Source organism: Penicillium macrosclerotiorum (genome assembly GCF_028827735.1).
Source record: "Penicillium macrosclerotiorum strain IBT 26536 chromosome Unknown utg000003l_segment0_segment0, whole genome shotgun sequence".
Lineage (NCBI taxonomy): Eukaryota > Fungi > Ascomycota > Eurotiomycetes > Eurotiales > Aspergillaceae > Penicillium > Penicillium macrosclerotiorum.
The window spans coordinates 6,252,162-6,277,499 of NW_026643083.1; the positions used below are offsets into that span (position 1 = coordinate 6,252,162).

General features: G+C 52.2%; 13 protein-coding genes across 13 annotated transcripts; 5 read left to right on the forward strand and 8 right to left on the reverse strand.

Annotated features, from left to right (window-relative positions):
* Positions 1-1,306: 1,306 nt before the first annotated feature.
* N7462_005152 (uncharacterized protein) lies at positions 1,307-1,615 on the reverse strand (the record flags this gene model as incomplete). The annotated part of the gene is made up of 1 exon (XM_057076877.1): positions 1,307-1,615. One exon carries the CDS (start codon positions 1,613-1,615, stop codon positions 1,307-1,309), a length of 309 nt encoding a protein of 102 aa, XP_056936382.1.
* Positions 1,616-3,604: 1,989 nt separating this feature from the next.
* N7462_005153 (putative DNA polymerase delta subunit 4) lies at positions 3,605-4,275 on the reverse strand (the record flags this gene model as incomplete). The annotated part of the gene is made up of 2 exons (XM_057076878.1): positions 3,605-4,030; positions 4,198-4,275. The coding sequence occupies 2 exons, from the start codon at positions 4,273-4,275 to the stop codon at positions 3,605-3,607; spliced, it is 504 nt and encodes a 167-aa protein (XP_056936383.1).
* Positions 4,276-5,183: 908 nt separating this feature from the next.
* N7462_005154 (arrestin C-terminal domain-containing protein) lies at positions 5,184-6,633 on the forward strand (the record flags this gene model as incomplete). Its single annotated transcript, XM_057076879.1, has 3 exons — positions 5,184-5,261; positions 5,414-6,298; positions 6,391-6,633. The coding sequence occupies 3 exons, from the start codon at positions 5,184-5,186 to the stop codon at positions 6,631-6,633; spliced, it is 1,206 nt and encodes a 401-aa protein (XP_056936384.1).
* Positions 6,634-7,509: 876 nt separating this feature from the next.
* On the reverse strand, positions 7,510-7,795 carry N7462_005155 (uncharacterized protein; the record flags this gene model as incomplete). Its single annotated transcript, XM_057076880.1, has 2 exons — positions 7,510-7,701; positions 7,757-7,795. 2 exons carry the CDS (start codon positions 7,793-7,795, stop codon positions 7,510-7,512), a joined length of 231 nt encoding a protein of 76 aa, XP_056936385.1.
* Positions 7,796-7,971: 176 nt separating this feature from the next.
* N7462_005156 (tRNA-splicing endonuclease subunit SEN54 family protein) lies at positions 7,972-9,470 on the forward strand (the record flags this gene model as incomplete). The annotated part of the gene is made up of 3 exons (XM_057076881.1): positions 7,972-8,093; positions 8,190-8,956; positions 9,025-9,470. The coding sequence occupies 3 exons, from the start codon at positions 7,972-7,974 to the stop codon at positions 9,468-9,470; spliced, it is 1,335 nt and encodes a 444-aa protein (XP_056936386.1).
* Positions 9,471-9,910: 440 nt separating this feature from the next.
* Positions 9,911-11,675, reverse strand: N7462_005157 (NEDD8-activating enzyme E1 regulatory subunit; the record flags this gene model as incomplete). Its single annotated transcript, XM_057076882.1, has 2 exons — positions 9,911-11,236; positions 11,301-11,675. The coding sequence occupies 2 exons, from the start codon at positions 11,673-11,675 to the stop codon at positions 9,911-9,913; spliced, it is 1,701 nt and encodes a 566-aa protein (XP_056936387.1).
* A 1,385-nt stretch (positions 11,676-13,060) lies between these two features.
* Positions 13,061-13,486, forward strand: N7462_005158 (RICIN domain-containing protein; the record flags this gene model as incomplete). The annotated part of the gene is made up of 1 exon (XM_057076883.1): positions 13,061-13,486. One exon carries the CDS (start codon positions 13,061-13,063, stop codon positions 13,484-13,486), a length of 426 nt encoding a protein of 141 aa, XP_056936388.1.
* Positions 13,487-14,028: 542 nt separating this feature from the next.
* On the reverse strand, positions 14,029-15,875 carry N7462_005159 (MDR family MFS transporter; the record flags this gene model as incomplete). The annotated part of the gene is made up of 3 exons (XM_057076884.1): positions 14,029-15,032; positions 15,097-15,628; positions 15,708-15,875. The coding sequence occupies 3 exons, from the start codon at positions 15,873-15,875 to the stop codon at positions 14,029-14,031; spliced, it is 1,704 nt and encodes a 567-aa protein (XP_056936389.1).
* A 732-nt stretch (positions 15,876-16,607) lies between these two features.
* On the reverse strand, positions 16,608-18,004 carry N7462_005160 (glycoside hydrolase family 28 protein; the record flags this gene model as incomplete). Its single annotated transcript, XM_057076885.1, has 4 exons — positions 16,608-16,857; positions 16,916-17,196; positions 17,259-17,681; positions 17,753-18,004. 4 exons carry the CDS (start codon positions 18,002-18,004, stop codon positions 16,608-16,610), a joined length of 1,206 nt encoding a protein of 401 aa, XP_056936390.1.
* A 2,237-nt stretch (positions 18,005-20,241) lies between these two features.
* Positions 20,242-21,169, forward strand: N7462_005161 (ribose-5-phosphate isomerase RKI1; the record flags this gene model as incomplete). Its single annotated transcript, XM_057076886.1, has 2 exons — positions 20,242-20,620; positions 20,727-21,169. 2 exons carry the CDS (start codon positions 20,242-20,244, stop codon positions 21,167-21,169), a joined length of 822 nt encoding a protein of 273 aa, XP_056936391.1.
* Positions 21,170-21,539: 370 nt separating this feature from the next.
* N7462_005162 (WD40 repeat domain-containing protein) lies at positions 21,540-22,838 on the reverse strand (the record flags this gene model as incomplete). Its single annotated transcript, XM_057076887.1, has 3 exons — positions 21,540-22,356; positions 22,434-22,689; positions 22,754-22,838. 3 exons carry the CDS (start codon positions 22,836-22,838, stop codon positions 21,540-21,542), a joined length of 1,158 nt encoding a protein of 385 aa, XP_056936392.1.
* Positions 22,839-22,956: 118 nt separating this feature from the next.
* Positions 22,957-24,166, forward strand: N7462_005163 (GTPase GPN2; the record flags this gene model as incomplete). Its single annotated transcript, XM_057076888.1, has 3 exons — positions 22,957-23,245; positions 23,313-23,413; positions 23,492-24,166. 3 exons carry the CDS (start codon positions 22,957-22,959, stop codon positions 24,164-24,166), a joined length of 1,065 nt encoding a protein of 354 aa, XP_056936393.1.
* A 199-nt stretch (positions 24,167-24,365) lies between these two features.
* Positions 24,366-25,119, reverse strand: N7462_005164 (Rpp14/Pop5 family protein; the record flags this gene model as incomplete). The annotated part of the gene is made up of 2 exons (XM_057076889.1): positions 24,366-24,742; positions 24,876-25,119. 2 exons carry the CDS (start codon positions 25,117-25,119, stop codon positions 24,366-24,368), a joined length of 621 nt encoding a protein of 206 aa, XP_056936394.1.
* Between the last annotated feature and the right edge of the window lie 219 nt (positions 25,120-25,338).

Sequence of the window (25,338 nt, forward strand, 5' to 3'; positions counted from 1 at the left end):
CCAAAAGCAGGACCGGGGATCGAGTATCGTTCCAAGACGCTTCCAAGACCTCCAAGATTGTTCTCTATTTCCCACGCCAAGCCAGTCTTGTTCAGTAAACCAATTACCCTAAAGGGTGCAGAAAATGGGTAAACACGGGGGCACCAGCCTCTTCCCTCCCCCCCAAGGTAATCCAGAGCAACAGTCAATGTGTACAGTGGTGTGCAGTCATGTACACCGTACAGTATATCTGGTACTGCGCGGCACAGGCCGAAAGGTAAATCCGGGGAAGCCCACATACGCTAGGACGTGGAAGGTAACATCCAAGTCATGTTAGTCGCATCCCGCTTGTCCCGATCCAGGGCGTGAGCCGACGCGCCAGCCTGAGCCCACCCGTAACTTGATCAATCGAGACGAAGATAGAAATAGGAATGGGAGTATAGCCAAAAGAAAAGAAAAAATAATAATAACAAAAATACAATGAGTCAATGAGGAGAATGCAACTGAATAATAAAATGAGAAATACGCAATACGAGATGGGCAACAGAGTAGGTCGCACACGCCTCGGACAGGGATCGACGCATAGGATTGCGAAGGACCGCTTCCAGAATCCTCCAGAGACGGGTGACGGAGGACGCGTGCTGTCAAGGATTATTACTGGCTGGGCTGTTGCGAGAGGCAAAAGACACAGAAGCAGAAAAGATCCCCACTACTCCGCATCCGACCCCACGATTGGCGGGGAGGGGCGAGCATTAAACCCGCCTCCGCGATTTCGAAGCTCGAGTCTCCTTGTGGGCAAAGCCAATTTCTTCGTTCGGGAATTCGGGACTCATCACTAGTCAGGAACGAGGGGGAATGGACGACGAGGAATCGATCTCAGAATTAATATCCTATACGCATTATACGATGTACTTTGTACTACTGGTGGGAAGGTATTACAAGGCTTTGGTGCCTGGCCATCTTGAACTAGACTGACCGGGGGATTTTCGCCATGTTCCTTTGCCCATTTTCGACGACAGACATGACCGGCATAAACAAGGCCGAGAAGCAAACGAAAATTGATAGTGAACGAGAGAGAGAGAGCGAGAGATTTTTTTTTAAAAAAAAAAAACAAGGAGCAGGCGAAGGGGTCGCGTAGAATCCCAGGCCAATGTCCCCGGGCTTGGGAGATAACTGAAACTAGCTCAATTGGGTGTGGCCAGATTAAAGTCGGCGTCTTGGTATGGTGGATGGGAGGTGAACTTCCCACTTTCGCATGTCCCTTCTCCGACTGTCTGTATCCTCTGTATCCTGTGTAATCAGATGTGAGACCCAATCCTTTCCAAGGTTAGCTCGTTCCCGGCCACCAGAGCTCGAGAGCCCAAGCGATCTGCCCTTCGATCGGAGGGCCCCGTACCTGCATCGTTGGGCCACGCTCCTCGTCGGCTAGATACATTCCGAAGTCCGAGGCCGTGATCCTACAGACCATTGAGTCTAGTGTTTGTGTCCGGCGCACATCCTTCGTAAAGTTTCCAGGGTTGGTGTTTTGTAGTAACCTTGAGGGAGGGGGAGGGGGAGGAGGCGAGTCAAGCTGCAGGAGGAGGGACACAAGCCCGGCTTCCCCCTCTTGCCTCTCCTCTGTCATGCTAGGAACCATGGTGGCGTCGGAGGGATGTCGGCGCTGTCAAAATCCGCGGAGGATGATGACGGTGGTACCTCTGGCAGCACCGGATATCCAGTGGATCCGAGAGAAAGTGAGACATGGTGGCGTCCTGGCGGAGGTCCCCATCCATGCCCCGGTACTCTCGTTCGCCTGTTGGCGCTCTGGCTTTGGCGACGAGAGGACTCCACACTCATCTGTAGGGCACTTGGGCGTACCAGTTGGTGGAGGATCAGGAACAGAAAGCAGCGACGATCACATGGGGCCGTGGATGACCTGGTGCGGTGGAGTTCTCTTCTCCTAGCGCGAACGTTCAGACCCGAGGAATCCATCGCGGGCACCCTGGATTGGGTTTAGATCTAAACGCCTCTCAGGGTGTTTAATATATGCCAGGTAATCTCCATTAATCTTTCAGGGTCGAGAAGGGTCGAATGGCTGGTCGAATGGCTGACCATCCCAGTCAGGGTTGTTGGCCCTCACGTGCAATACGTTCGGCCCAGCCGAGTCCAAGTTTGGTCCATGGGAAATTCAGGGATTATGGAACAGATTGTGGGGACGCGGAATCCGGGGTATACGGCAACACGAGGGAGTCGGGGAAGGTCGCGACAGTTGAAACAGACCAGCCACTCGATGAACAGACGACGGGCCGCTGACCCAAGGAGGCCGGACCAATTTTGATATGAATGCTGGTCATGGCTTCTCTTTCAAATATATCCTAGGAAATCACCCACGTCCATCTCATCCAAAAGCATCCAGAAGCATTTTGAACAGTGGGCCCTTTCGGGAGCAAACTCCGTTGCCTACTTCGGGACTAGACTATGTAACGCCAGGACGCGCTATCACATCCTACATACACTAAAAACACACATTTCTTTGGCTTGGGGAGGCCCGTTCAAGGTAAATCGTTAATTATAGTTTGAAATCTCATCTCCGGTCGAAGATCACTCGTCGCTAAAAACAAACAAACCTACCAAGGTTGCGGTTATGATCTCCCTATGTATCTATGACAGGGTCCCAGCGCTAGATGTCCCTAGCATTCGGATCAGGGTAAACCAAAAGGAAATGAAGGATCCTCACAACTCAAAATTCACGACCCCTTTTTCAGGTCTGATCATCAGCTCGAGCCCTGATGGACCCCAGAGACCAAGACTGACATTGGCTGGCATCGGGAATGGCAATGCGATCAAATTGATATCGCGACCTCGGCCAAATCCATGTCAGATGTCGTCAGAAATCACCTATTCCTGTCCCATGCTCTCTGCCCGTGATATCATGCACCATGGAGGGAGCGCCCGATGAACCTCGGACTCAAGCCTCCCAAGGGGGAGACCACGAAGTGAGAGTAGAGCAGATGGGAAGAATAGGAATCTAGGTTGTTCAATTGATCTCAGCACGGCCATTACGGCGTCCACGTTCATATGCGTGTTCATTCATATTCTCATGACTATTAATACTATACAATCCTCCCAAAACAACGCCCGCTCATACCTCAAAAAAGAAAGCATAACAACAGACAAGAAAAGTGAAGCACGGGGGAGTTCGGACATTGAGGCCGGTCCGGTCCAAGACAGAAACGACAGAAACCCCATTTGCCTTTTGGGAGGGGGGGTCTCTCAATTCACTATGAGAGCAGCTCATCCACATGGGCCCGCTCGTTCACGTTCTGTTCCTTCAAAAGAACGGCGAGGACCTCGAGGGGCGGGTGGAGGTTCAGCGTGTTGGCCCGCCGCCAGCGCTTGTGCCGGGCGATGCCGATGCAGGGCTAGATGGAAAAGAAGTCATTAGCATCTTATAAGCGTGCTGTAGGTAGAGGGGGGAGTAAGTGGGGAGGGTAGGAGAGCGGTGGGCGAAGAACCCCATCCTCGCGACATGAGTAGTGAAGAGGGAGGGAAGGATACTGGGGAGGACAATGACATACTCCATATTGACTGGACAGATCAAAATGGCGAAGGATCTTCTCTTCCAGGTCGAGGTCCTGCTGGTGGACTAATTCAAGCTGTCAGCCAGATTGCCCGATGCGGCGAAATTGAAGTTATTCGAGAATCTCCACTCACTTCGAGGGGCCTTCCGGCTCTTTTCCTGTTGTTCCCAATAACTCTGGATGTCTTTTTGGCTCATCCGCAGAGCCCGCTGCTCTTCCGCCGAGGATGGGACCTCTTGTCGGGCCACGGCTGCCTGCTGCCGGACCACCAGCTCCGCCACATGGGGTTTCGAGGGTTCGGCATCAGCCAAAAGTTGTTGTGGCTCCGGGGTGCCCCATTCCGATTGATCAGAGGGTACTACTGCTGGGGAATCGGCCTTCTTGGCCTTGTGGAGGGTGGTCGGGGTACTTGTCGGCTTGGTGATGCGGGACTGGGTGCCGAACGAAAGGGTCGATTGGGATGCGCCGGCGGCGCGGCGACGGGGGGCATTCTGCAAGGATCAGAAGGAGAATGCGACTATTTGTGAGAGGCCAGGCGAGGCGAGGCGAGCAACCGTCGGGGAGAGAGAGATCGGTGGACAGAAATGATTTGGTCGTGAAGTGGTTGTCGGAGGAGGGATCGGGATGGGGTGGAGATGGCTCGATCGGGCGGTTGGACGTTGCGCCTGGCAACCCGGAACCGGCGCTGGGTTCGGATGTATACTTCGATCCTTTTACGATCAGCGGACAATAGCATTATCGTCCTATACATTGTATACTCTGGATATACACTGATAGGCAACTCATTTCCTATTCTCTATCACCATTTAGCTCTTGCGATCCTCATCCCGAGATTCTGATATAGTCCTCATGTCCTGTCGTGTCCTATCGTGTTCAGCTTGTTCAGCCCGGACGGTGGCTGGTCGGGCCATTATTGGACCAGCTCACGAGGCCCCCAACCCCGATGACGATATCCAGGCCATTCACGGCCATGAGTGACGGGGGACACGAGAGCAGGGGTCCGCAATCGAGCATCGAGGAAATATACTTGCTAGACCGCGCTGTCCAATTTTATATAGAGCGCTAGAGGCTAGATATCCCCTCGGCGTTCGAGTGTATTCTCCCGCGCTATCAACTCTTCTCTCCTCATCTACAGCAGTTCGAGAAACTGATCCACTCCCCCCAACATGATGCAATCGCGCCGCCAGTTAAGCGCTGGTGCTCGCTAAGAAGTCGGAATCTGGGGGGGGGGGCTGGTTCGGTTTCCCCAGGGAAGCTGGCCTTCAGCTCGTGGCCTCGCCTAAAACCGATCTGACTATCACTTTCCCCTTCGACACCGCATCCACCTTCATCCACCCTTTCTGCTTCCCTCCCCTAACTTCCCTTCTGCCCCCACATCCACTAACGATCAACAACCACCACCTGTACCATCTTCTCCTCCTCCTCATAGTCCTCCTCCTCCTCCTCCTCCTCTTCCTCATCCTCTCCCTCATCCGCCCCCTTAGCGCCAGTCTCGGCTCGAGGGCCGCTTCCCCTCTTCCCGCTGAGCTCTCCGGGCCCATATGAACCTGATCCGTGCGATAGGGTCCCGGAGGTCGCAGATTCCCCACAACTTCCCTGCGCCCCCTCCGCTGCCCATGGTGGTGCGGACTCGGTTCGATCAAGATGGCCGCCTTTGTGCGCGTTTCAGGCCCGGCAAATGGCAATTTTCTCATCGGATACCCTGGCATCTCGGCCACAATGGTAAGCGCCGTCTGCAAAGTCCCCTCCCCTCTCCCTCTGGTCCCCTCCAGTTCCGCTCCGCCCGACATGGCGGGACAACTTCCCCTGGCAGCTTCACGGGGAAACAGGGTCGCTGTGACGGATCGTCGACTGACCGCTCGATTTTTATGCAGCCCCGAATCGAAGGTAAGGTCGAGATTCGTCCGAGTGTCGGCATCTCGGCCCCAGTCAACGTCTCCCTCGTCACCATATCCCTTCTCCGGCGCGAGACCATTCACCCCTCGGCGGATTCCGTCACCAAAAAGCGCCTTGCTCCTCCCCGCAAAGAAATTACAGATATAGTCGGCAAGGAGATGCTGCTCTTTCGCTGCCCCGCGGGCAAGGAATATGAGGAGGTCATCGCCATGGACCTGCCCTTTGTCCTTTTCATCCCATTTGGGCGCGGCGGCCGAGATGCCTCACGTCGGGTACCACCAGCGAGTCTCCAGCTCCCCAGCCGAACCGCGGAAACCTACTACGAAATGCTGGTCATGGTCCAGCAAGGACAATCCGACCAACGAAAATATACCTTCCCCGTTCCCATCGCCCGTTACGATACCCTCTCCACCTTTGGCATGTATAACCGCCCCGAGTCCGCAGAACGGGTCTCGGACCACCTCGTCACACTTGCAATCTCCCTACCGCGATGGTCCTACGGTCCCTTGGACCCAGTCAGCGTCTATGTGAAATTATCACCCAATCAGGACTGGATGGGGAAGGCTCGCAAAGTCACCATCAACAAGATTACTATCGGCATCGACGAAGAAATCATCTACAACCACGAGGGCGACGAGCCCCAGCGCAAGGTCAAGAATCTGGCCAAGAAAACAGACACTATTGGCGTCAAATTACCCCAATCAGGCTATCTCACGAATCTGGGATTGGTGTTTCCCGCGAAGGATATGCGAGACTCAGAGGGGATCTTGCCACGCAGTCGAGCCGCTTTCCCCATGTACGGGGTGAGCGGTTTTACAACTACCGCGAGCCTTTATAAAATTGAGTATTATCTGACAGTGCGGGTAAGTTTTGGCCCTTCTTACCTCCCCTCTTCTGGCAAACTACTGTGATTGGTAGGCTTTGTGAGTCGGCGATTAACATTGAATGTCAAAAGGCTCATCTAACGTCCGCACGGGACATTACCATACGACAACCGATTGTAGTCTGCCCGCTGGACCATGCGGGTTGCAAAGAAGAGATGGAAGCCATCGAACAAGCGGCGCGCGATGCCGCCCACGTCAACCCAGATAATCCAATGCTTCCTCTTCCATCTATCGTGCGACCCAACGATCCCAATGCTCTTAGTCACCTCGGTGTTGCTATGGTTGGGAACCAAAAGAAGCCACTGATCGACTGACCCTGGGTCCACCGTTTTTATCCTATTGTACTCACTTTGAACCACACGATACCTACCCTCACAATACCACACAAGCTGAGGGCCAAATACTTTCTTCTTTCAACCCCCATCTGCCGACACTGCCAGCCGGTTAGATTTGACCGGTAAAGGCCCACGGTACCGCAAAGGCAAAGGTGCCCCCGCTACGGCGCCTATCTTCGCCCCCAGGGCGGATCCAGCGACCCACACATCTCATGTCATGTCATGTCTTATGAATTGCATAGAGCTCGGAGTTTCTTGCATGGCAGTTCTGGAAGCTTGTTCATTCTAGCAGAGGGGGACGAGGTGTTCGGTGCACGGAGGTGGCTTTTCTATGTACCTTTTTTTGGAAGTCTCGGGGGTTTCATGAGGCATTGACAGGCATTTTCACGTCCGATAGGGACAAAACCTGCACTTTTTCCCATCTCTCCACCCCTTTTTGGCCCTTCCCCTAGCCGGCATACTTGGTTTTTGCCCTTGGTTATGCAATGCGTTGAAAGAGCCAAGGCTCTTCTCTTTTCCCATTCGGCTTCTTTGCTTGATCTTGAATTTTGAATACGTGTCTATGATAGTACCCCGGTAGACTCAATGTAAATTCCTAATTCGCATATCCATATCCCAGTACTTCTTTTTGCCTTCGCTGTGCATAATTATTTGTGAGGTGTGGACCAATGGCTCAATGAACGGAGTGATATTTTGTGTGAATAGCCATTTCACTACGGAGCTGCTTTGAAGTCATTGTGAACATGCAATTTCAAGTTGGAAGATTGTCCAATTTTGATACTGCGCTATATTAGTCAAGCGCATTCGTCATATCCATCAATATGTTAGGTAACAGGCGATTAACAAGGTTGGTATTTAACTCCCACCAATCTCCAAAAACCCCATAGCAACGCTCAATGCATCTGGATCAACCATCTGAGCTTGGTCATCTTGATTTTTCCCGCTCTCAATCTCTTGTAGGCATTCTTTCAGGATACTGAGGATGGCCTGATACTGTGTCGAGGACGGGCCGAATGTACTGAGCGCGTTCTCGAGGTTGTTCGATATCTGCCGGGCTTGATTAGCCTCAGTTTCGCCATAGTTGTGCTCTAGAAATATCTACCTTCCGAAGCATCTCATTGTAATCCGTCTTATGGGCCATGTTTGACCCGGCGGGGGTATATTGATGTGGGCGAGTAATGACAAGAGGAGGCGGCCCCCACCGCGGAGAAACCGAGACGGCGCTTATCGATAAGCCCCCGATTTTCTCGCGACGTCCTCATCGTTGCGACTGGCACGCGCCATTGTTCTCCTCCAGCAAAGTCTACACTGCACACGATGGCTGACGCAGATGAGGACACCATCCGTGGTCCCTCGACTGGAGCATCCCAGGCCGATGTTGATTTGTCTGACGAAACTCAAGATTTTCGCCTCCTCAATCAACTGAACACTCTCAACTTGTACGTTCGGAGTTGGGCTTGCAATGATATAATATCGGACCCTATCAAGCTTCTCTTAGCTATTGTTTCCGAAAGCTGACGGAAGCTTTTTTCTAGCCTCACCGACTCAACATCCACTGGTCTACCTCGCCGGGGCGAAAAGGACTTCGAACCCAATCCCACCGAGTTTCAAGCCGATGTCCTCTCCGCCTCTCGCCAGGCCATGCACAATGCGCTCTCGCACCCCCGCTTGCACAATCCCAAATCTCAAGTCGTGGCCTACTATGCGCCCGATGGACCAGCTCCTCCACCGAACGTAGACCCTTCGCAGGCAGATATTCACCTACCTGGCGGCAAGGGCGCCAGAATCTCTCCAGCTGCATGTGTTTGTGCGCCTCGCCCGAAGGGCCAGTTCTTTCAGAATGTTGGGCAAGCGGACCGATGGAATCGGGTCTGGCTTCTACCGGAAGAAGCTCTCTACTACCTTGAGCGAGGCACTTTAGATATTCGCTGGCCCACCTCCATTACGGGATCCGCAGATGAGAATGGCGACAGTGAAGAAAATGGGTTATCGATCCCGATGAGTCTTCAGGCAGCATACGCGACTTTCCTTGGTCGAGCTGGCCTGACGCTGGAGCGGTATTCTGTCTATACCGGATTAAAGCGTCTCGGTTATACAATTGTTCGTGCGCCGGGATGGGATGATTTTGAGGGGGACAACTCGACAAATGAGTCCAGAAAGGACGCATACACCGAACCCCAACATCGGGGTCCAGGTCTTGCAGGTGTTTTCAGCCGGCTATTTGATTGGATCCGCGATCCTCTGTCTACCTCGTCCACGGTGGCTGGCCCAGTCGTTGGATGTGGCATTCATCGCGATTTCGGTGGGTCTCCCTTGCATTCTCTCGCCCTGTCTTTCTGTCCTGCCAAGCCTAACATAGCTGTCTCCTAGCCGATGTATACCGCAGACTTGCCATAGTCCCCTGGTACGACCCAACTCTCGCAACAGAAAGAGATCCCCTCGATACTATCGCGCCCTTCCGTGTCGTCTTTCACGTCTATAAACCCTCAAGCCAGATTAAAAAATCCGCCCTTCCTCCCCCAGACTTTCGTATCGCCGTCGTCAATGCCCGTGAACAAACATCCATTCCTACTCTCCCCCAGCTAGGCGCTCTCCTCGAAAGCACCCCATTAGATCCCCCGCGCGGTGAGAAAATGGAGCGAATGCTGTACATGCGCCTGCGGCATGGGTACCGCAACGTTATTCTAGCAGTGGTGGACCAAGGCGTCGTGAGTTATCTACGCATTGCGGACTCTGCATTCGGAAAGGAGAAACTCTATAACGTTAAGCATAACACATCCGGCCAGAAGCGGAACTATCGTGGGAAAAAGCGATGATCAATGCCGATAGCAAGATCATCAGAGTTCAATTAAATGGAGGTTGCTGGGGCTTGTCTCATAACGCTGCATGGACTTGCCTCTGTGGTGGATAGGCTTCGCAAGTCGAATTGGACGAGGGAAGTACACTTAAATGAGCTCCTTCGATCTGCATCATCTACGTGACTTCTTGGAAACAACTGCTCGTGGATGGGACTTGAGGGATCACTAGTCACTGAACTAGGATATACACTGTATTAAACCCTGTCAATTCTAAGTGAGAGTTGGCATGGGACCGAAGAGATGGATTTAGGCGCTACATGTCAAACTCCATGCCTTGCTGGGAATGGTTATGGATTCCAGTTATGCAAAGCTAGTCTTTCTACCGCGTCGTGTGGCATTCTGCCATCGACATCACATCATAAAGTCATAATAGCCTCTTGAGCTAAAGATCTTCCTTTTCACAGCCTGTACATCTCACTCCGGCTTCGTGCCCCGTCGAACACGCAGGTGTTATCCAGCGGAACATACTGCCTCGTAAGAACCTTGAGCGCTTCCTGTGCCACCAACCCACCCGTCAGAGACGAGATGTTATGCAGCTCGCCACTCTCCGCGCGTCGCAGTTCCTGGATAGCGCGGTCAATGCTTTCGAGGGTCTCTTGGTCGAGGGGCGTTGGGTCGTCGCGGGTCAGGAGAGCCAAGATGCGTTCAGTGTGGCTTGCCCACAGCGCCTCGTCATCCACTGACCGCTGTCCTCCCTGCTGGCCGCTGTTTTGAACCTCGTCCACGACCGCGTCGAGAACCTGCGTGGCAATGAACACCGAGATCAACGATTCAGGCATCCCCAACTGCGCCATTCCGAATTGACTACGAATCGTTGCCAGCGTCTCAGCATCGCAGCCCTCTCGGAGATGTGGGAGCGGCCGCCCCCGCACGACCTTGATATGCGCCGCGTTTTTGCAGAACACCTCGATCTCACGTTCCAGGATCTGCGGCGCCGCACGCCCAAGTTGAGTCTCCAGCTGCCGCACTGTAGCACTGACCTCCTTCACGTCCTGCCGCGCCTTGTCCTTGTAGATATTCTGCAGCGCCACATAATCGGCCGACTGGGCCTTCATGTCCGGCAGTGAGCCTGGTAGCGGCAACACTCCGTGTACAGTGTAGAACAAATTGATCGCCGACGCGATGACCCAGAAATCAGCCGACCGCGCCGTCAGCGTCTTGCACTGTTCCATCTCGAAGATTTCCCGGATCGAGCTGCGCAGGCTGAATGGGCTGACCGTTTTCAATACCGCCGCCACCGCCTCATCGAAATTCTCCTCGCCGCCTTCTGGATTGTCGGTTCGCGCCTGCGAGCGCACAAACTCGCGAAATGCGGTCTTCTCTTTGTAGTTGCTGGGCGACATGCCCTCGTGTGTTTGCTTCCACTCCTCCAGGAAGCGCAGCAGCAGCAGGATATAGGGTACATGGCCGTGGACATGGTCGTCCATGCTATTCAGGTCGCCCATGCTGGCGGCTGCGGCCGCAAGTTCTGGCCATGGGTTCAGGAGGCGCAGGTCTTGGGTTGTTTCGGGATCAGGGTGTGTTTCGACGATGGGGAACTCGGCGTCTAGTTGAAGCGAGAAGGTCGAGTAGAATCCAACTGAGTGTATGTACAGCACAGGAACGCCCAGCTGTTGGGCCTGTTGACGGAGTATGTCCAGCGAGGAGCATTTCGTCGGGCCGGAAATGATCACCAATTTGTGGCGGGGAAGGAAGTCCGAATCCTGCAGAAGATCCGAAATGTGCTGGAAAAACCGTGTTAGCGTTAATCACGGTTGGGGTTGTTGAGAATAGAGAGGATCGATGTACCTTGGCATAGTAGTATCCCTGTACATCGGGATTCAATTCGCGCAGCAGACGACATGTCTCTTCGGCGCGCGACTTGCCCATGGACTCCTCTTCCAAAAAGAAGTTCACTCCCAAGTCTTCTTCCGTGACAATTGCCGGATCAACAATGGTGAATCCCCCGATACCCGGCAAAACCAGGTTCTTGAGGGCCTCGACGCCGACGACGCCCGAGACACCGGTGCTGCTGGAGCCCAGCGGGCCGTCGGAGTTGACCAGCAGTACGCGCGAGTCTTCTAGCGCTTGCTGACCTGTGGCCGCCCACAACCGCAGCTGTCGATCATACTTGCGCTCCTTGGAGGTTGGCCCTGCCAGGGTCGCGGAGAAGGACTCGGCCATGGCTTTGGTAGCGGTTTGATAAAGCGGATAGAGCTCGAGTGCGGGGAAGAGGGGAGGAGCGTGAGGGGGTCAGAATTCAGGGCCGTTCAGAGCATCAGCACAACCGTGTGTGCACTTGCTTTTTCGAGTTTCCGGCCGCTTTTGTCCACTAGACTATTGGTTTTCTGGGCTCTTTGGGGATGGGACAAGCCCTACGCGCTGTCGTTGTGTCGTTGATGCCCTGCGCTACATTTGACTAAGCGGGCGGCAATCGATTTACATTGGTCGCCTGATCGGCAAGGCGTGCACTCAGAGCCTCGTCTTGGTCCGATGTACAATCATTAGCGATCACAATGATCGATGCTTCTGAGAAGAGATGCAGCATAATTGACAGCTATAAAATATTGCCATAATTGACAATAGAGTGATCCAAAAATTCAATCAGTCAATCAATTGAGTCAATTCATTGGGTGAAGCTTTACCGCTGCTTGATGCTAACGTCCACAAGCCCGTCTTCAGAACAGCAGGTATGCAGCGAATACAGGAATGAATGGGCGTGACTATTTCATGCTTGAAATATTCTTGGGGTTCTCAGAAAACCACAAGAGCACAATATTGATTTACTGATTATTTGGTTAAGATACCGTCCGCAACATCAACATTGTATACCTATGTATCCGCTCTTTCGTACCATTCTAAATTTAAACTGACAGCAATGCCTTCTGCGTAGTATTTCATATATCGTACAGGTTTGATCCAAAGGGGTTTGAAAGTACGGGGTGTGGGTTTCCGCCGGGTCAGATCCCTTCCTTGCTTGGATCGCTCAATTTTCTAGCTGTGTATGTAGCCTGGAAGAGGGCTACTATATAATCAGCTGAGCAGAGCCGGTGCACAATGCTATATGTATTTCATCATCAAGTTTTCTGATTCTTTTTCAGTTTCTACCCAGCCGATCCTCCGAGGTACTCCGATACGAATAAGAAATTTTGACTCCAAGTGGTATTGGTATTGACTATGTTTCCTAGACGCTGGTAGCCAATCGCGGGTTCAGACATGGTTATACATTCTTTACTCGGTTACTTTCTCAATAAATGCTCCACATTTTTGCTTTTTATTTTAATGTCTCGATTGGCCATGGGCTGTGTTGTCCAATCCCCACCTGGCCCCCCTCGACCCCATTGCAGATCATTCAATAGTTTAAATATTGATGCAGTGTAACTGTGCCACGATCCGCACCCACCGCATTGTTTTCACGGGAGCTTGGGTTCCGCGGGTCTGAGCATTCCCATATATAATACGGCCGTCAGTTCTATCTAGACGAGTTTCTCAATTCACTTCCAAGTTCCATTGTCTCATACATATATCCACTTTTCGTGTCATAACCTAAGCTTTCAACCCCATACAAAATGAAGTCCAGTGCTATCTTTGGCTTCTTGGCGATGCTCTGCAGCCAAGCACTGTCTCAGGAATTTGACGGAACTTATACCATTGCTTCAGCCGGAACCTCGTTGTATCTCGCAGATGAAGCTGGCGAGATTATTCTCGAGGACAAAGACCCTCAGTCCTGGTTCTTCATCGAAGCGGAGACCGACAAATATGCGATTGTGAACAATGAAACAAATCAGTATATCAACTGCAACACGGCCGAGAATCAGCTTTGTATTTCCTCCGAGGTTGCGCAGCTCTTCCAGCCAGACAAGATCTCCGATGGTATCTATACTTTCTTGGATCCTGAGTCTCAGTTGCTCCTGCATCGAACTTCAGATAATCACCTGGATCTCTCGCGTCCATCTCCCACCAATGACGAGTCCTTCGAGGTGACACAGATTTAATGTGAGTCACTTGTTGATTGTTACAGTGCAAATATTCTTTATCTGACTCGTTATGATTCACTTCAGGTGGATTTTCCGTCAAGTCAGTCTTCTCATGGGGAGAGAACGAGGAAGGCTCAATTTTACTGAGCCCGGGCATAAAGTCCATTCTCTTCGCACATTTTGCATATGTGATACTTATCAAAATCCTTGTGAACTACTCAATATTCACAATATCTTTGTTAGGACAGAGGTACTCGTTCTTAAAAACTTAATTCAACTTCAATGATTTTCTGATCTCTTCTCTTATCGCATAAATTTACCTGACAAGGAGCCCAATCATGTTGGCGATGTAGCAAAATTCCATCAATTTCTCGTCTAATTTCACAGTGTACTCAATCCAGATCAGAATCAAAGTTGCCTTAAACTACCTTAGTCCAGATGAATGAAATTAAGGAAATTATCTAGAAAAACTGTCTAGAGATTTTCTAGGGCTTTAATAACCTGTTGAACCAGAGTATAGATATTGGCTGATTTCAACCAACCGAGATTAATTAGGTATATTAAGATGTAACTTGAAGTTTCAGGTTCTTTAAAAGACAGGTTATGACCAAACCGGCTCCCGACAGGCAGGTATAAAGTAGCCAAACATACCAAATACCCTCATTAACAATGCGGAGAACCGCATTTTTTTCATCAGTGGGCAGATTTTTCGTTAGGCTAGAAGTGGCTGTAGATGCAGCAGTGATCTCTGCAGCTAGGGAAGACCCCACCGCCGCAGCCAAGGCATTCTCGTGAAGTTGTACCCCGTGGTTATAAATGACCGTTCCGATAACCACTGAGATTGAAGCAGCCATTTGTCTAACAAGGGAAAAGGCTGCAGTGGCTGTACTCATTTCTGAGGGGTCGACATTTGCCTGAAGTGCAATGAGGGTGGCTTGGAAATTTGGACCCAGTCCAACGCCGGCAATCATTTGATACAGGACGATGCGAGCCCACGAGTGATACGGCTTCAGATCTAGGTAAAGACCATACCCGAGAGTGGTGAAAAACATACCAAAGATGATCACCTCGCGGAACCGTCCCGTTGCTCGCATATACCATCCAGCTAGGCCTGATGATGCCGCGAGTGCCCCGACCAAGGGCAAAAGCAAAACTCCGCTCATGATGGAACTTTCCAGGAGGATATTCTGGAAATATACTGGCAAGTAAAAGCACCCACCAATGAAGACCGCGCCGTGAAAGAAGTTCACCAAGAGGAGAATGATGTTCTGCCAGCTGTTGAACACGGCTGGCGGAATGATGGGCACAGGAGAGAACCACTCATTTACCCCAAATAGGATCAGAGCCACAATCCCAAAGACGATCAAGCAAATCACGGTAGCTGACGCCCAGGGATACTGGTCACCTCCGAATTCGAGTCCAATGAGGAGCATGAGAATTGCGCCGATGAGAAGGCAGATACCAGTCCAATCGATAGCGGCCAAGCCGTCCCGCAAAGACTTCCGATTCGAGTCCACCCTCAGGAAGAAGACGAGGAATAATAATGCCACGCCGCCCACTGGCACTAGATTGGGAGGCGAAATTTATCAGTTCTGCGTGGATAAGGATATAAGGAAATAAAGACCCACGGTTGATATAAAAGCACCATCGCCAAGTCACATAGGAGGTAAAAGCACCACCGATGACCGGACCTACAGCTCCCGCGATAGCCCAGGTCGCACCAAAAATGCCTAGATAAGCCGCCCGGCGTTGTACGTCGAACAAGTCTGAGACGCAGACATTGGCAAGGACGGTGATGCCGCCGCTTCCCACTCCTTGCAATGTACGGCCGGCAATTAACATGGAGACATGAATTGCCAGTCCACAAATTAAACTTCCGCCAAGGAACAGCACGATGGAGAGAGTAAGAATAGGCTTTCGGCCCCAGATATCACTAACTCGACCCCATAGGGCGACAAATGATGCGTTGGCCAGTAAATAGGCCGAGGCGATCCACGCATATGCCGAGTCGGAAGCGTTGAAGTCGGCAATGATCTTGGGCAATGCGGTGGAGACGATCGTCTTTTTTTTCTCCCCCTTAGCCTTTTCGTCTTCAAACACATTATTCAGATTCAAGATAGGCAGACTTACGATATCCAGTGCAGCGAGAAACACATTGAGCTATTTCAATCAGAAGCGAAAAGAAAATGAACGTTAGCGATTTGCGCGATGAACCTGTCTCTTCAAATGCAAATCTTACTCCGAGCCCTAAAAGGATGATCGCCACTCGTTGTTTGCCCGAGCCGCCTTGGGCCGTCACTTCTTCAGGAATAATGCCGGCCTCGGCAGATTTCGTCAGTGCCGGCGTTGTAGACTGGTTCTCTCCATCTGGAAGGTCCATCGGGGAATCCCCCTTGCCGGAAGACATAGGGTCGGCAGGCGGGGAGAGTAGGGGATGAAGGAAAAGAAAAGGAGACGAGAGACGATGAAGAGAATGACCACCCACATTCCCCCTGAACCCCAGACGATAAATACCGAGGCGTCCTAACAAGAACTATCATATCGAAGCGGGAATGGAATCAGCCGCTAAAAACCCGCTCTCGTTCGAAGCGAGACCGATCGAGACGAATCCAGACGAATCGAGGGGACGCGATCGAGGGATCGAGGAAATGACGTCAGCTCCCGCATCCACATGGCAAGTCCCGGAATAGCAGCAGAGGAGGCAACCAACGAGAGCACGCGAATGTAAATGCAAACTCTGGACGGTCCATTTCAGAAGAAAGGAGCAGCGCATTGGCCAATCCTTTTTTTTTTTTGAAGTAGTTTCAAACGATTCCAAGACTGCCTTACCGTCACTACCACCGCTTACTCCTATGACTACCACCACCACCATCACCCCTCTTCACCTTCCTCCCCTCTACCTTCTTTATACTCATTGCCACCTTCCAGTCCTATAATTTGCTTGATATGTATAAATAATGCAATAGAGAATAAGATAGAATGACTGAGGCTGGTGTAATTTCTGTTCCTCGATCTAGTAAATCACAGTGCTGATATTATAATGTATATGCCGGGAAACCCCCTTCCCCCCCCCTTTAATGCATCTTCACTCTCAAAAAACATCGAACTTGTTGGTACTGAACGAGATCAAGCTCATGATTTAGCAGCTGGCAACGCTAGGGACGTTCTGGCAGCTACCATAGCTCTTGCCGCCGCTGACCTTCACGCTGCTCCAAGTCCAGTCCGAGCATCCACTGCTGCCGCAGACAATGACAACATTGTACCCGCTGGAGGCAACAGCCCCAGAACCAGAGATGTTCTTGATAGTGAGGTCGGTGATGGGCACGCCGCTAGTTGGGTCGCCCTTGAGATCACCACCCTTATAGTTCTGCTCGATCAGGATACCGTATCTAGAAACTACGGTTAGTCTAACTCAAGGTGGTTCGGTTCGGCTATAGAAGGACAGACTTAGAAATGGAAGAAAGGGTGATTCCAGAGTAGGTAACGCCCTTGATAGTGCCGGTGGTGTCCTCAGTTGCCTTGATACGAATGCCTAGACAATACCAGTGAGCTGTAATCCCGATAGTAACATAGATGAGACAGAATCTGTTGCTCTTACCGTTAGTGGACTTTTGAACAGTAGAGTCCTTAAAGGTAACGGTGTCGACGGTGTTGTCAGAGCGACCACCAACGCTGCCAATAGAGAGGCCGTGGCCACCAGAGCAGAGGCCACCACTGAAGGTAATATCCTAGTGAGTGGGTTAGTCTCGAGATCTTGAATAGACTTGTTTAAGCGAGACATCTGTCTTACGGTTCCAGAATTGACGGCAACGCAGTCATCCTGGTTATACACTTTGGCACCGGTGATGACCACGTTGCTGCTGGACCCAATATCGAAGCCATCGGTGTTATGGCCACCATTGGAATCTCCGTCACTGTTGTCGATAGTCATGTCTGTAATCGTCAACCCATCACAGCCGTTAATGCTCACGGCCTGGACAGGAGTGTTCTCAATATAGAGATCGGTGATCGTGGACGAGGTCAGACTGTGGGCGGCGAAGAACTTGGGCTTGGTCTTTCCACCGTTAGACCCCTCGCTATCCCACCAGCGCGCACCATCCGGGTTGAGCTTGGCACCACTGGCACCCTTAATGGTGATGTCGTTGCCCTTAATCTGCAAGAGGGGGCCATCCCACTCCTTGTAGCCCCAGGTAGTTTCACCTTCAAAGATAACCTATGTGACATTCATAAGCCCGACCCGAATGCAAGACATAAAGGGATAGTTTCGTGCGCGCGTGAGCTTACATGGGTACCGTCATTGAGCTTGCTGAGATCGAGAGTGGTGCCAGAAGGAACGGCCACATCGGAAAGAATGATAGTCGAGCAAGACTTCTGCGAAGCGCTAGCTGACGAGGCACCCTTGGAGCCGGAGAAGGTGCAGGTGGTGGCCCGCTTGTCCAGGCTGGGGGCAGCAGTGATGGCAGGCTCAGCGACAGGAGTGGCCACGGCACAAGCCGCCAGAGCTCCAAGAGCGAAATATCCGAGCAATTTAGACATTGTGATTGTCAAGAGAATCTTGAGACGATTGAGAAGCCGTTTATGAGTTCCATCTTTGTCGGTGAGGGAAGCAGTCGCTCTTTATATGACCCAGATTGCTCGAAAGAAGCTGGCAATATGAACGTCTCCGGACATTGTTCCTTAACAGGATGAGAAATCCAGGGTTTCTATGCGAACCCACATGTCGCCCCATTGGCCCTCGCTGGTTCTCTTCCAATAAGCATTGCTCATCCTGGCGGGTGTTCGGCGTCACTGGAACTAAATTGCTCGCGTGGAGCAACGGAAAAATGAAGGGGAGCCGGAGCTCGACTCGGTCGGGCAATGGTGAAGCTCTAAGAGGAGGATAATTGTGGTTCCAGTCAAACAAGAGCAAACGAGGAGTAGGAGAATCTTCGGCATTCAAGGTTTCACCGTGTCTTTACAGGCGCGCCAAGGCTCCGGGTCAAGGCCCACCCTACAGCCAAAATAACCGTTGTCTCGGAATTATTTGAATGCAGGGTGAAAGATGGCGTGGAAACGGTCCACCCTTGTCCCTTTTACCCTTGGTGGATTTCATTTATTTTAAATAAGACCCCTGTTATCTTCAGGAACAGGCGATAGCCCTACCCAGTCGCTTTGAGTAGCTTGTTTTCCATTTTGCCCTGACCAGGGCTGAGAGGGGGGCATACTAGTTCACCAGTTCAAGTTTCAGCCATATACATTGGTATCCGCCGCTTCCGTACACTATATTCTGGATCCATGTATGTGTGCGTGTGTGTGTGTCTGTCTGTATGTGCGCGCGCATACGTGTTTAACAAAATGTTGAAGCTAGAATCTACCATTAGACCTCCCCAAACTACCAAGTAAACAGAAGCTCCCGAATTGCACCAGGAGCTCGTAGCTAAAATCTGACAGAAACAAACCCACCAACCACAGCATTCAATGTCTGCCACAGAGAAAGCCTAATTTTGAGAGGATATTCTGTTGCCTGGAGATCACCCTTGATGATCACTTGTTTTTCCGGGGTGGAGACTGGCCGCTAGTGTCTCGACATCGTCCCAAACAGCTGGGAGAGTTTCATGACGGGTTCCAGGCTCTTCTGTCTAATTACTGGCTTTGGTGTTTATAATAAATTTGCTGTTCTTTTCAAAAATCGCACGTGTTGTGGAGTCGAAAAGCTTAGAAGGACTAACTTGATAACCAGTTAGTCGATGGCAAAAAGCTTACTGATTTTCAACCCTTGATTCAGTCGAAGTCTTGACTGAAGCTCTGTTCTGGGTATTTAGGGCAATGGCTTCAAGAAAAGTAAACAAACTTATTGATCTCCCCCCACCTTCCCCAAAGGTATGCCAGATCGTTGTCATTGTCACCCTGAATACTGTAGCCGTCCAATCCGTACCAGTCCACCGAATCGAAAGGAACATGAGTACATTATAGGAGACCTATTTTTCTCTCCTCAGACAAAAAGCCAAGTCTTCTTGGAAGCAATAATCATTATTTATATCATGCTATCCAGGGCATCCGTTCATACTCCCAAATGACTCGGCGCTTCAACCTGCCCTGATGGTCTTGCTGGTCTTGTGCGGCGCGTAGTGTTACCCTGGGCTGCAGGGCCCAAAGAACCCCACTGCCCGCTATCCGGTTGGTTCGCCAAGTGTGAGCATCCCACTAAATCACCTTTTACCGGGGGATGCGAACACATTGGCCTGTGGGCAGGGTTGGGTTTCTATACTGACCAGCGACACGGAAAGGGCCGCCTGGTGCACGGGTCGCATCAGGGAGGGGGGATCGACACCGTTCAATTGAGCATCAGAATTCTCTAAGAGAAGACCTTTGATGTGTCTAGCTTCTTGGTCTGAAGAATGTAGCTTGTCGCATTGTATTGAAATGGACGAAGAAGACGGAGATGAACCATCGGATCTTTAAGAACTTCCCAGAGTAGTAAGTAGTACACGGCGTCCAGCAGCCAGCATTCCACACGGCGTGCAGGGCTCCGAGCTCTCAGAGAAGAACCCCCCACATGGATATTAACAACGCCAATGACGCCAGCGCGCAATCACGCAGCCGGGGATTGCCTACTGCGCCAACTTGCAGTCCCGAAAAAACGAAGCATAATTGTCATTTGACGTGCCTCTATGATTCCCCGACTTTTCTGCTCGCCGCTCCGCCTCCCTCGATCTCTTCCGTTTCTCTCTCCCCGCATTCATCTCCTACCCACCCCTCCATTCTTCCCACCCCTCCCCCGCTACCAATCAACCATGGCCGACGCCGTTGAAGCTGCCAAGCGCGCTGCCGCAAAGACTGCGGTTGAAAACCACTACCCCAAGGATGCGAAGTGGGTGGGCATTGGCAGCGGCACCACCATCGTCTACGTTGTCGAGGCCATTAAGGGCCTTGGTGTCGACACCTCCGCCACCCGCTACGTGCCCACTGGCTACCAGTCCCGCCAACTGATCCTTGGTGCGGGCCTGACCGCTGTGGAATTTGATGCCATTCCCGAGGGCGTCGTGCTGGACGTCGCCTTCGACGGCGCGGACGAGGTGGACGATGACCTCAACTGCATCAAGGGCGGCGGCGCATGCCTGTTCCAAGAGAAGCTTGTTGCCATGCAGGCGAAGCAATTTATCTGTGTTGCCGGTAAGGCCTCAATCAATTCTGGCTTTTCTCTCCTCAATCAACCCTTCGGTTATCAGACAATCAAGATCTCTCCCTGCTAATGCATGAAACTCCGCTCCCCATCCAGACTCTCGCAAGCTCCAGTCCCGCCTCCTCACCAATTGGAAGTACATTCCGATCGAGGTCGCTCCGATGGCCGTCTACCGTGTCCAGCGCAAGCTCAAGGAACTCGGTGCCATCGACCCAGTCGTCCGCCTCAACAAGGAAATCAAGCAGGGCCCGCTCAAGACCGACCAGGACTTTTTCCTTATCGACGCACCCTTCGCGCCCCTCCTGACCCAGGCCGACATTGCCGCCGGCAAGGACGGCTCTGGCAAGAACGGCGTCTGGGAGGTAAACCAGCTGGCGCGGGAGATCAAGCAGATCGCCGGTGTGCTGGAGGTTGGCATCTTCTCCGGCCTGACCGGTCCCCAGGCCACCGCGGCTGGCGGCGCTGGCGGCCAGCGACCCGTCGCGGCGTACTTCGGTATGCCGGATGGATCCGTGCAGGTGCGCCACGCATCCGCTTAAGCGTCGCGTCGCCGTTACGGTTTGGGCATGAGTAGGTAATTGGCTCGGCTGCTTGGTCCTGAGGTCTTTTTTTTGTTTCGGATTTGATGCAGCGTGTATGACGTATATATATAAAGATGATACCAAGATGCGTGTCCCTGAATTAGACGGGACTAGAAATAAAGAGATTATCGCTACTTTCGGCGGTTTATGTGATGTTTCTCTTTTCCTCTTTCCATGGCTTTTTCTGTCTTTACGATAGGCAGAGCAAAGTATTATACTTTAGAGCGTTGGAGTCATTATAGTTAGTGTCTGATATCAAAAAGAGCCTCCCTAGCCATATTCCTAACTAGCAGATGAACCCATCATCAGAAGGCCTGTTTTTTTGGTTCTATTTCGCACTCTTTGCCTTAGCCTCATTCTCGCCAAGTTCCTTGACAAAGATCTTCACCACACCCTCGGGCACATCGTCCTTGCCGTCCTCGAAGCCCGGACTGATGGCAATGGCCAGATACTTTCCGTTGCCGCTGAATGCTAGAGCTGCCACGCTGGATGGGAACTTCTGGTACTGGCGGATACGACGCTTGGAGATACCATCCCATAGCGCGACAACGCCGTCTCCGCCACCGGACACAAATGTGCCGTACACGGGGTGGAAGGCCAGGGCATTGACGGGGTAGACAACGTCAACGCCATCCTCCGCTGTCTGACGATGACACTTGAAAGCGTATTTGCGGGCCTGCGATTCCGGGGACGGGTCGAACCACTCAACCGCGACACGGCCCTCGATGCTGGAGGAGGCGTATCCTGCATCGTCGGGCATGCATGCGACACACCGCGTCATGAACTTCAGACTGCTTTCACGCCGTTGCCAGGGCTCAATCTCGACCTTATTGCCATCTGTGGTGGCGCCGTCTGCCTGTGCAGTGAGGAGGGCTAGCGCCTTCAGATCGTAGATGTGCAGGGACCGTGATGCCATGGCAACGACCAGCTTGGTGGCGGTAAGGGACAGCGAGAAGGGTTTCGAGGGGAGGGGGATGACGGCGGGTATGGAGTCGGCATTGGTACCGGCATCGGGGCGGTGCACATGGAGCGTAGAATCCCACGAACCCGAGATGATGATGTTGTGCTCGGGACTGTAAACCACGCTGCGCACGCCGGCTTCGTGGCTGCTCAGAACGACCTGTTCCGACGTGTTGAGATCAATTCTGTGCCGTGTTAGTATTCCATTGCGCCGACGATGTAAACTTCGAGCTACTACAGAGTCTCTGCGCAAGTGACTCACTTCCGAACATCCCAATCCAACCCGGCGGTATAGATCTCGTTCTCATTCGCACCAAAACAAACGTCCAGGACCGGGGCCCGATGTTCGAATTTCTGGAGCAACTTCCCCTCGCCTACAGCACCATTCTCATCACGAAGATCGTACAGATAAACGTTCTTGTCCCATGACGAGGCAACAATGCGCGTCGAGTCGGGGTCGGGGGAGAACTTCAAAGCCGAGATAGCATCCGTGGGCGGCGACGCCACGGTAAATTGATCTGTGGTAAGGAACGAAAGTCAGCCATGAACCATTCTGTCCAATCGCAAGAGAACGCAACTCACTTGACGACATCCTGCGTTTAGTAGGCAAGGCGGTGATGTTGAGCGCGGCCATTGGCATAGCTCCTTGAGGGCCTTTTCTGCCCATCGCTACCGCCATCGCATTCCCCGCGCTTCTTTGATAAGGGAAAAAAAAGGGCCCGACAACTGACCAGGACAACGTCCCACACTCTCGCCGGATCTATCTCCCACTGCACAGTCCCAGAATGCCCTTCGCGCAGCTGGTTATTGGCCCTCCTGGCGCGGGCAAGTCTACCTATTGCAATGGCATGCACCAGTTCCTGGGTGCCATCGGCCGGAAATGCTCCGTCGTCAACCTGGACCCCGCCAACGACAAGACCTCCTACCCGTGCGCGCTGGACGTGCGCGACCTGGTAACCCTGGAGGAGATTATGGACGAAGATAAGCTAGGGCCGAATGGAGCGACATTATATGCGTTGGAAGAGCTAGAAGAGAACTATTCGTGGTTGGAAGAAGGGCTGAAGGAGCTAGGAGGTTTGTCATTTGAATATCTTCTAATTCTGGAGTCTAATCCAGACCCTGGTTGACAAAGTTGACACAGATGACTACGTCTTATTTGACTGCCCCGGTCAAGTCGAGCTCTTCACGCACCATTCATCATTACGGAATATCTTCTTCCAGATTCAAAAGCTGGGCTACCGGGTTCGTCATTCCTTAAGCCTGTCCACCCCCCTCCCCCAAAAAGCAATGCCGCTGAAAAGTCACTCCTCTCATATACAGTTAATCGTCATCCACCTCATTGATTCGTACACCCTCACCCTTCCCTCAATGTACATTTCCGCGCTCCTCCTCTCTCTCCGCGCAATGCTGCAACTCGACCTACCGCACCTGAACGTGCTCACCAAAATTGACAACCTCTCCAACTACACCAACCTCCCTTTCAACCTAGACTTCTACACAGAAGTTCAAGATCTAAATTACCTCCTCCCCCACCTGGAAGCCGAGTCCTCGCGTCTGGCAAACACCAAATTCAGCGCCCTGAACACCGCGATCATCGATCTGGTCGAGGAGTTCGGACTCGTCGCGTTCGAGACGCTGGCCGTCGAGGACAAGAAAAGCATGATGACCTTGCTGCGGGCGATCGACCGCGCCTCAGGATACGCCTTTGGCCCCGCCGAGGGCGCCAACGACACCGTTTGGCAGGTCGCCGTGCGAGAAGGAATGGGCATCACGGATGTACGGGACGTGCAGGAGCGCTGGATCGACTCGAAGGATGAGTACGATGCTATGGAGCGAGCGGAGCTCGAGGAGGAGGCGAGGATGCGAGATGCGGCGAGTCAAGCTGCAATGGGGGTGGATCCTGGAAATGCAGACGAGGACGCCGACGATGAAGAATGGGCTAAGTGGGACGGACCGCTGCCGGATAGCGGGGTGACTGTGAAACGCAAGTCATGATCCAGTTTTTTTTTTTTTTTTTTTTAAAAAAAAAAGAAAAAATCGTTCATTTATGTTCCTTGCATGGGACAAATGTATTATATCGCAAATGCATTGGTAGGGGTTTTGGAGGGGGTATCATAATTGTACAGTGTCCAGGCCAGTCCCTGAGGGCGAGGCCCTCAGCGTTAGGAGCCGGAGCGTATAGATCCTTAATCTTTCAAGCTTCGTCATCGGTGGGCATGCCCTCATCCTCACTTTCGTCCATCACACTATCCATGACCGAAACGGTCTCTTTCCCACTGATCAAATCGCCTAATACGCCTTTCTCTTCCATGCCCCGCACGCGCACGATCTCTCTCCGCGCGCGGCGGATGGCTTCCTCTTCTGCTTTCCGCATTGTCCCCGATACGCGTAGGACGCGGAACACGCACGGCCGCTCACGACCACCGTTGGGACGTCGCTGTGCCGTGCCTGGACCTGGCTCTGTGATGGCGGGCACGTGGGACATATAGGTGAGCGCAGACCAAACGAGACGGAATGATGCGCGCGGACAGCGGATGATGGCTGTGGATGTGGCGGGGGAGAGGTACTTGACTGAAGCACAGAATAAAAAAAATGAGATTAGTTTCAATGGCATGGAAGCTGCAGTATGATTGCTTTTTATGATTCGGGGGGAAGAGGATTGGTCGATGTGTAGGATCGAAAATGATGCTATGAGAGCACGAACCGTGAATTCCAGATGCCGAGGCACCGCCGAGCTTGCCAACGCCCCAGTCTCCATACATCTCACCGACTTCCTCGCGCACCATCTTAGCAAGGAGGCCTGGAGTCAGCGCGTTGGAGGTTGGGGAATGGATGGCTAGTTGGGTGGCTTGGGGGCCTGTTGAGGACGGGGATTTGGAGGATGGCCATGTCGATTGGTCTGGATAGAGGATGTCCAGAAGAAGGTAACGGTTCTTGAGGCGGACCATGTTGGGGAATTGAGGAATGAAGAGGGCAGCAGTTGAGTCTCGAGATGGAGAAAAAGAAGTTCGCGGGTCTCCAGCAATCCAACGATACGCGATAACCGATAAGAGATAAGGATTTTAAACATGCTGTTATCGTAAATCTTTCTAAAAGCGGAGAGGGGCACGAGGGCAAAGCATCTATGCAGGTTCAAGGGAACAGTTTGCTACTGGGATCAATACTTG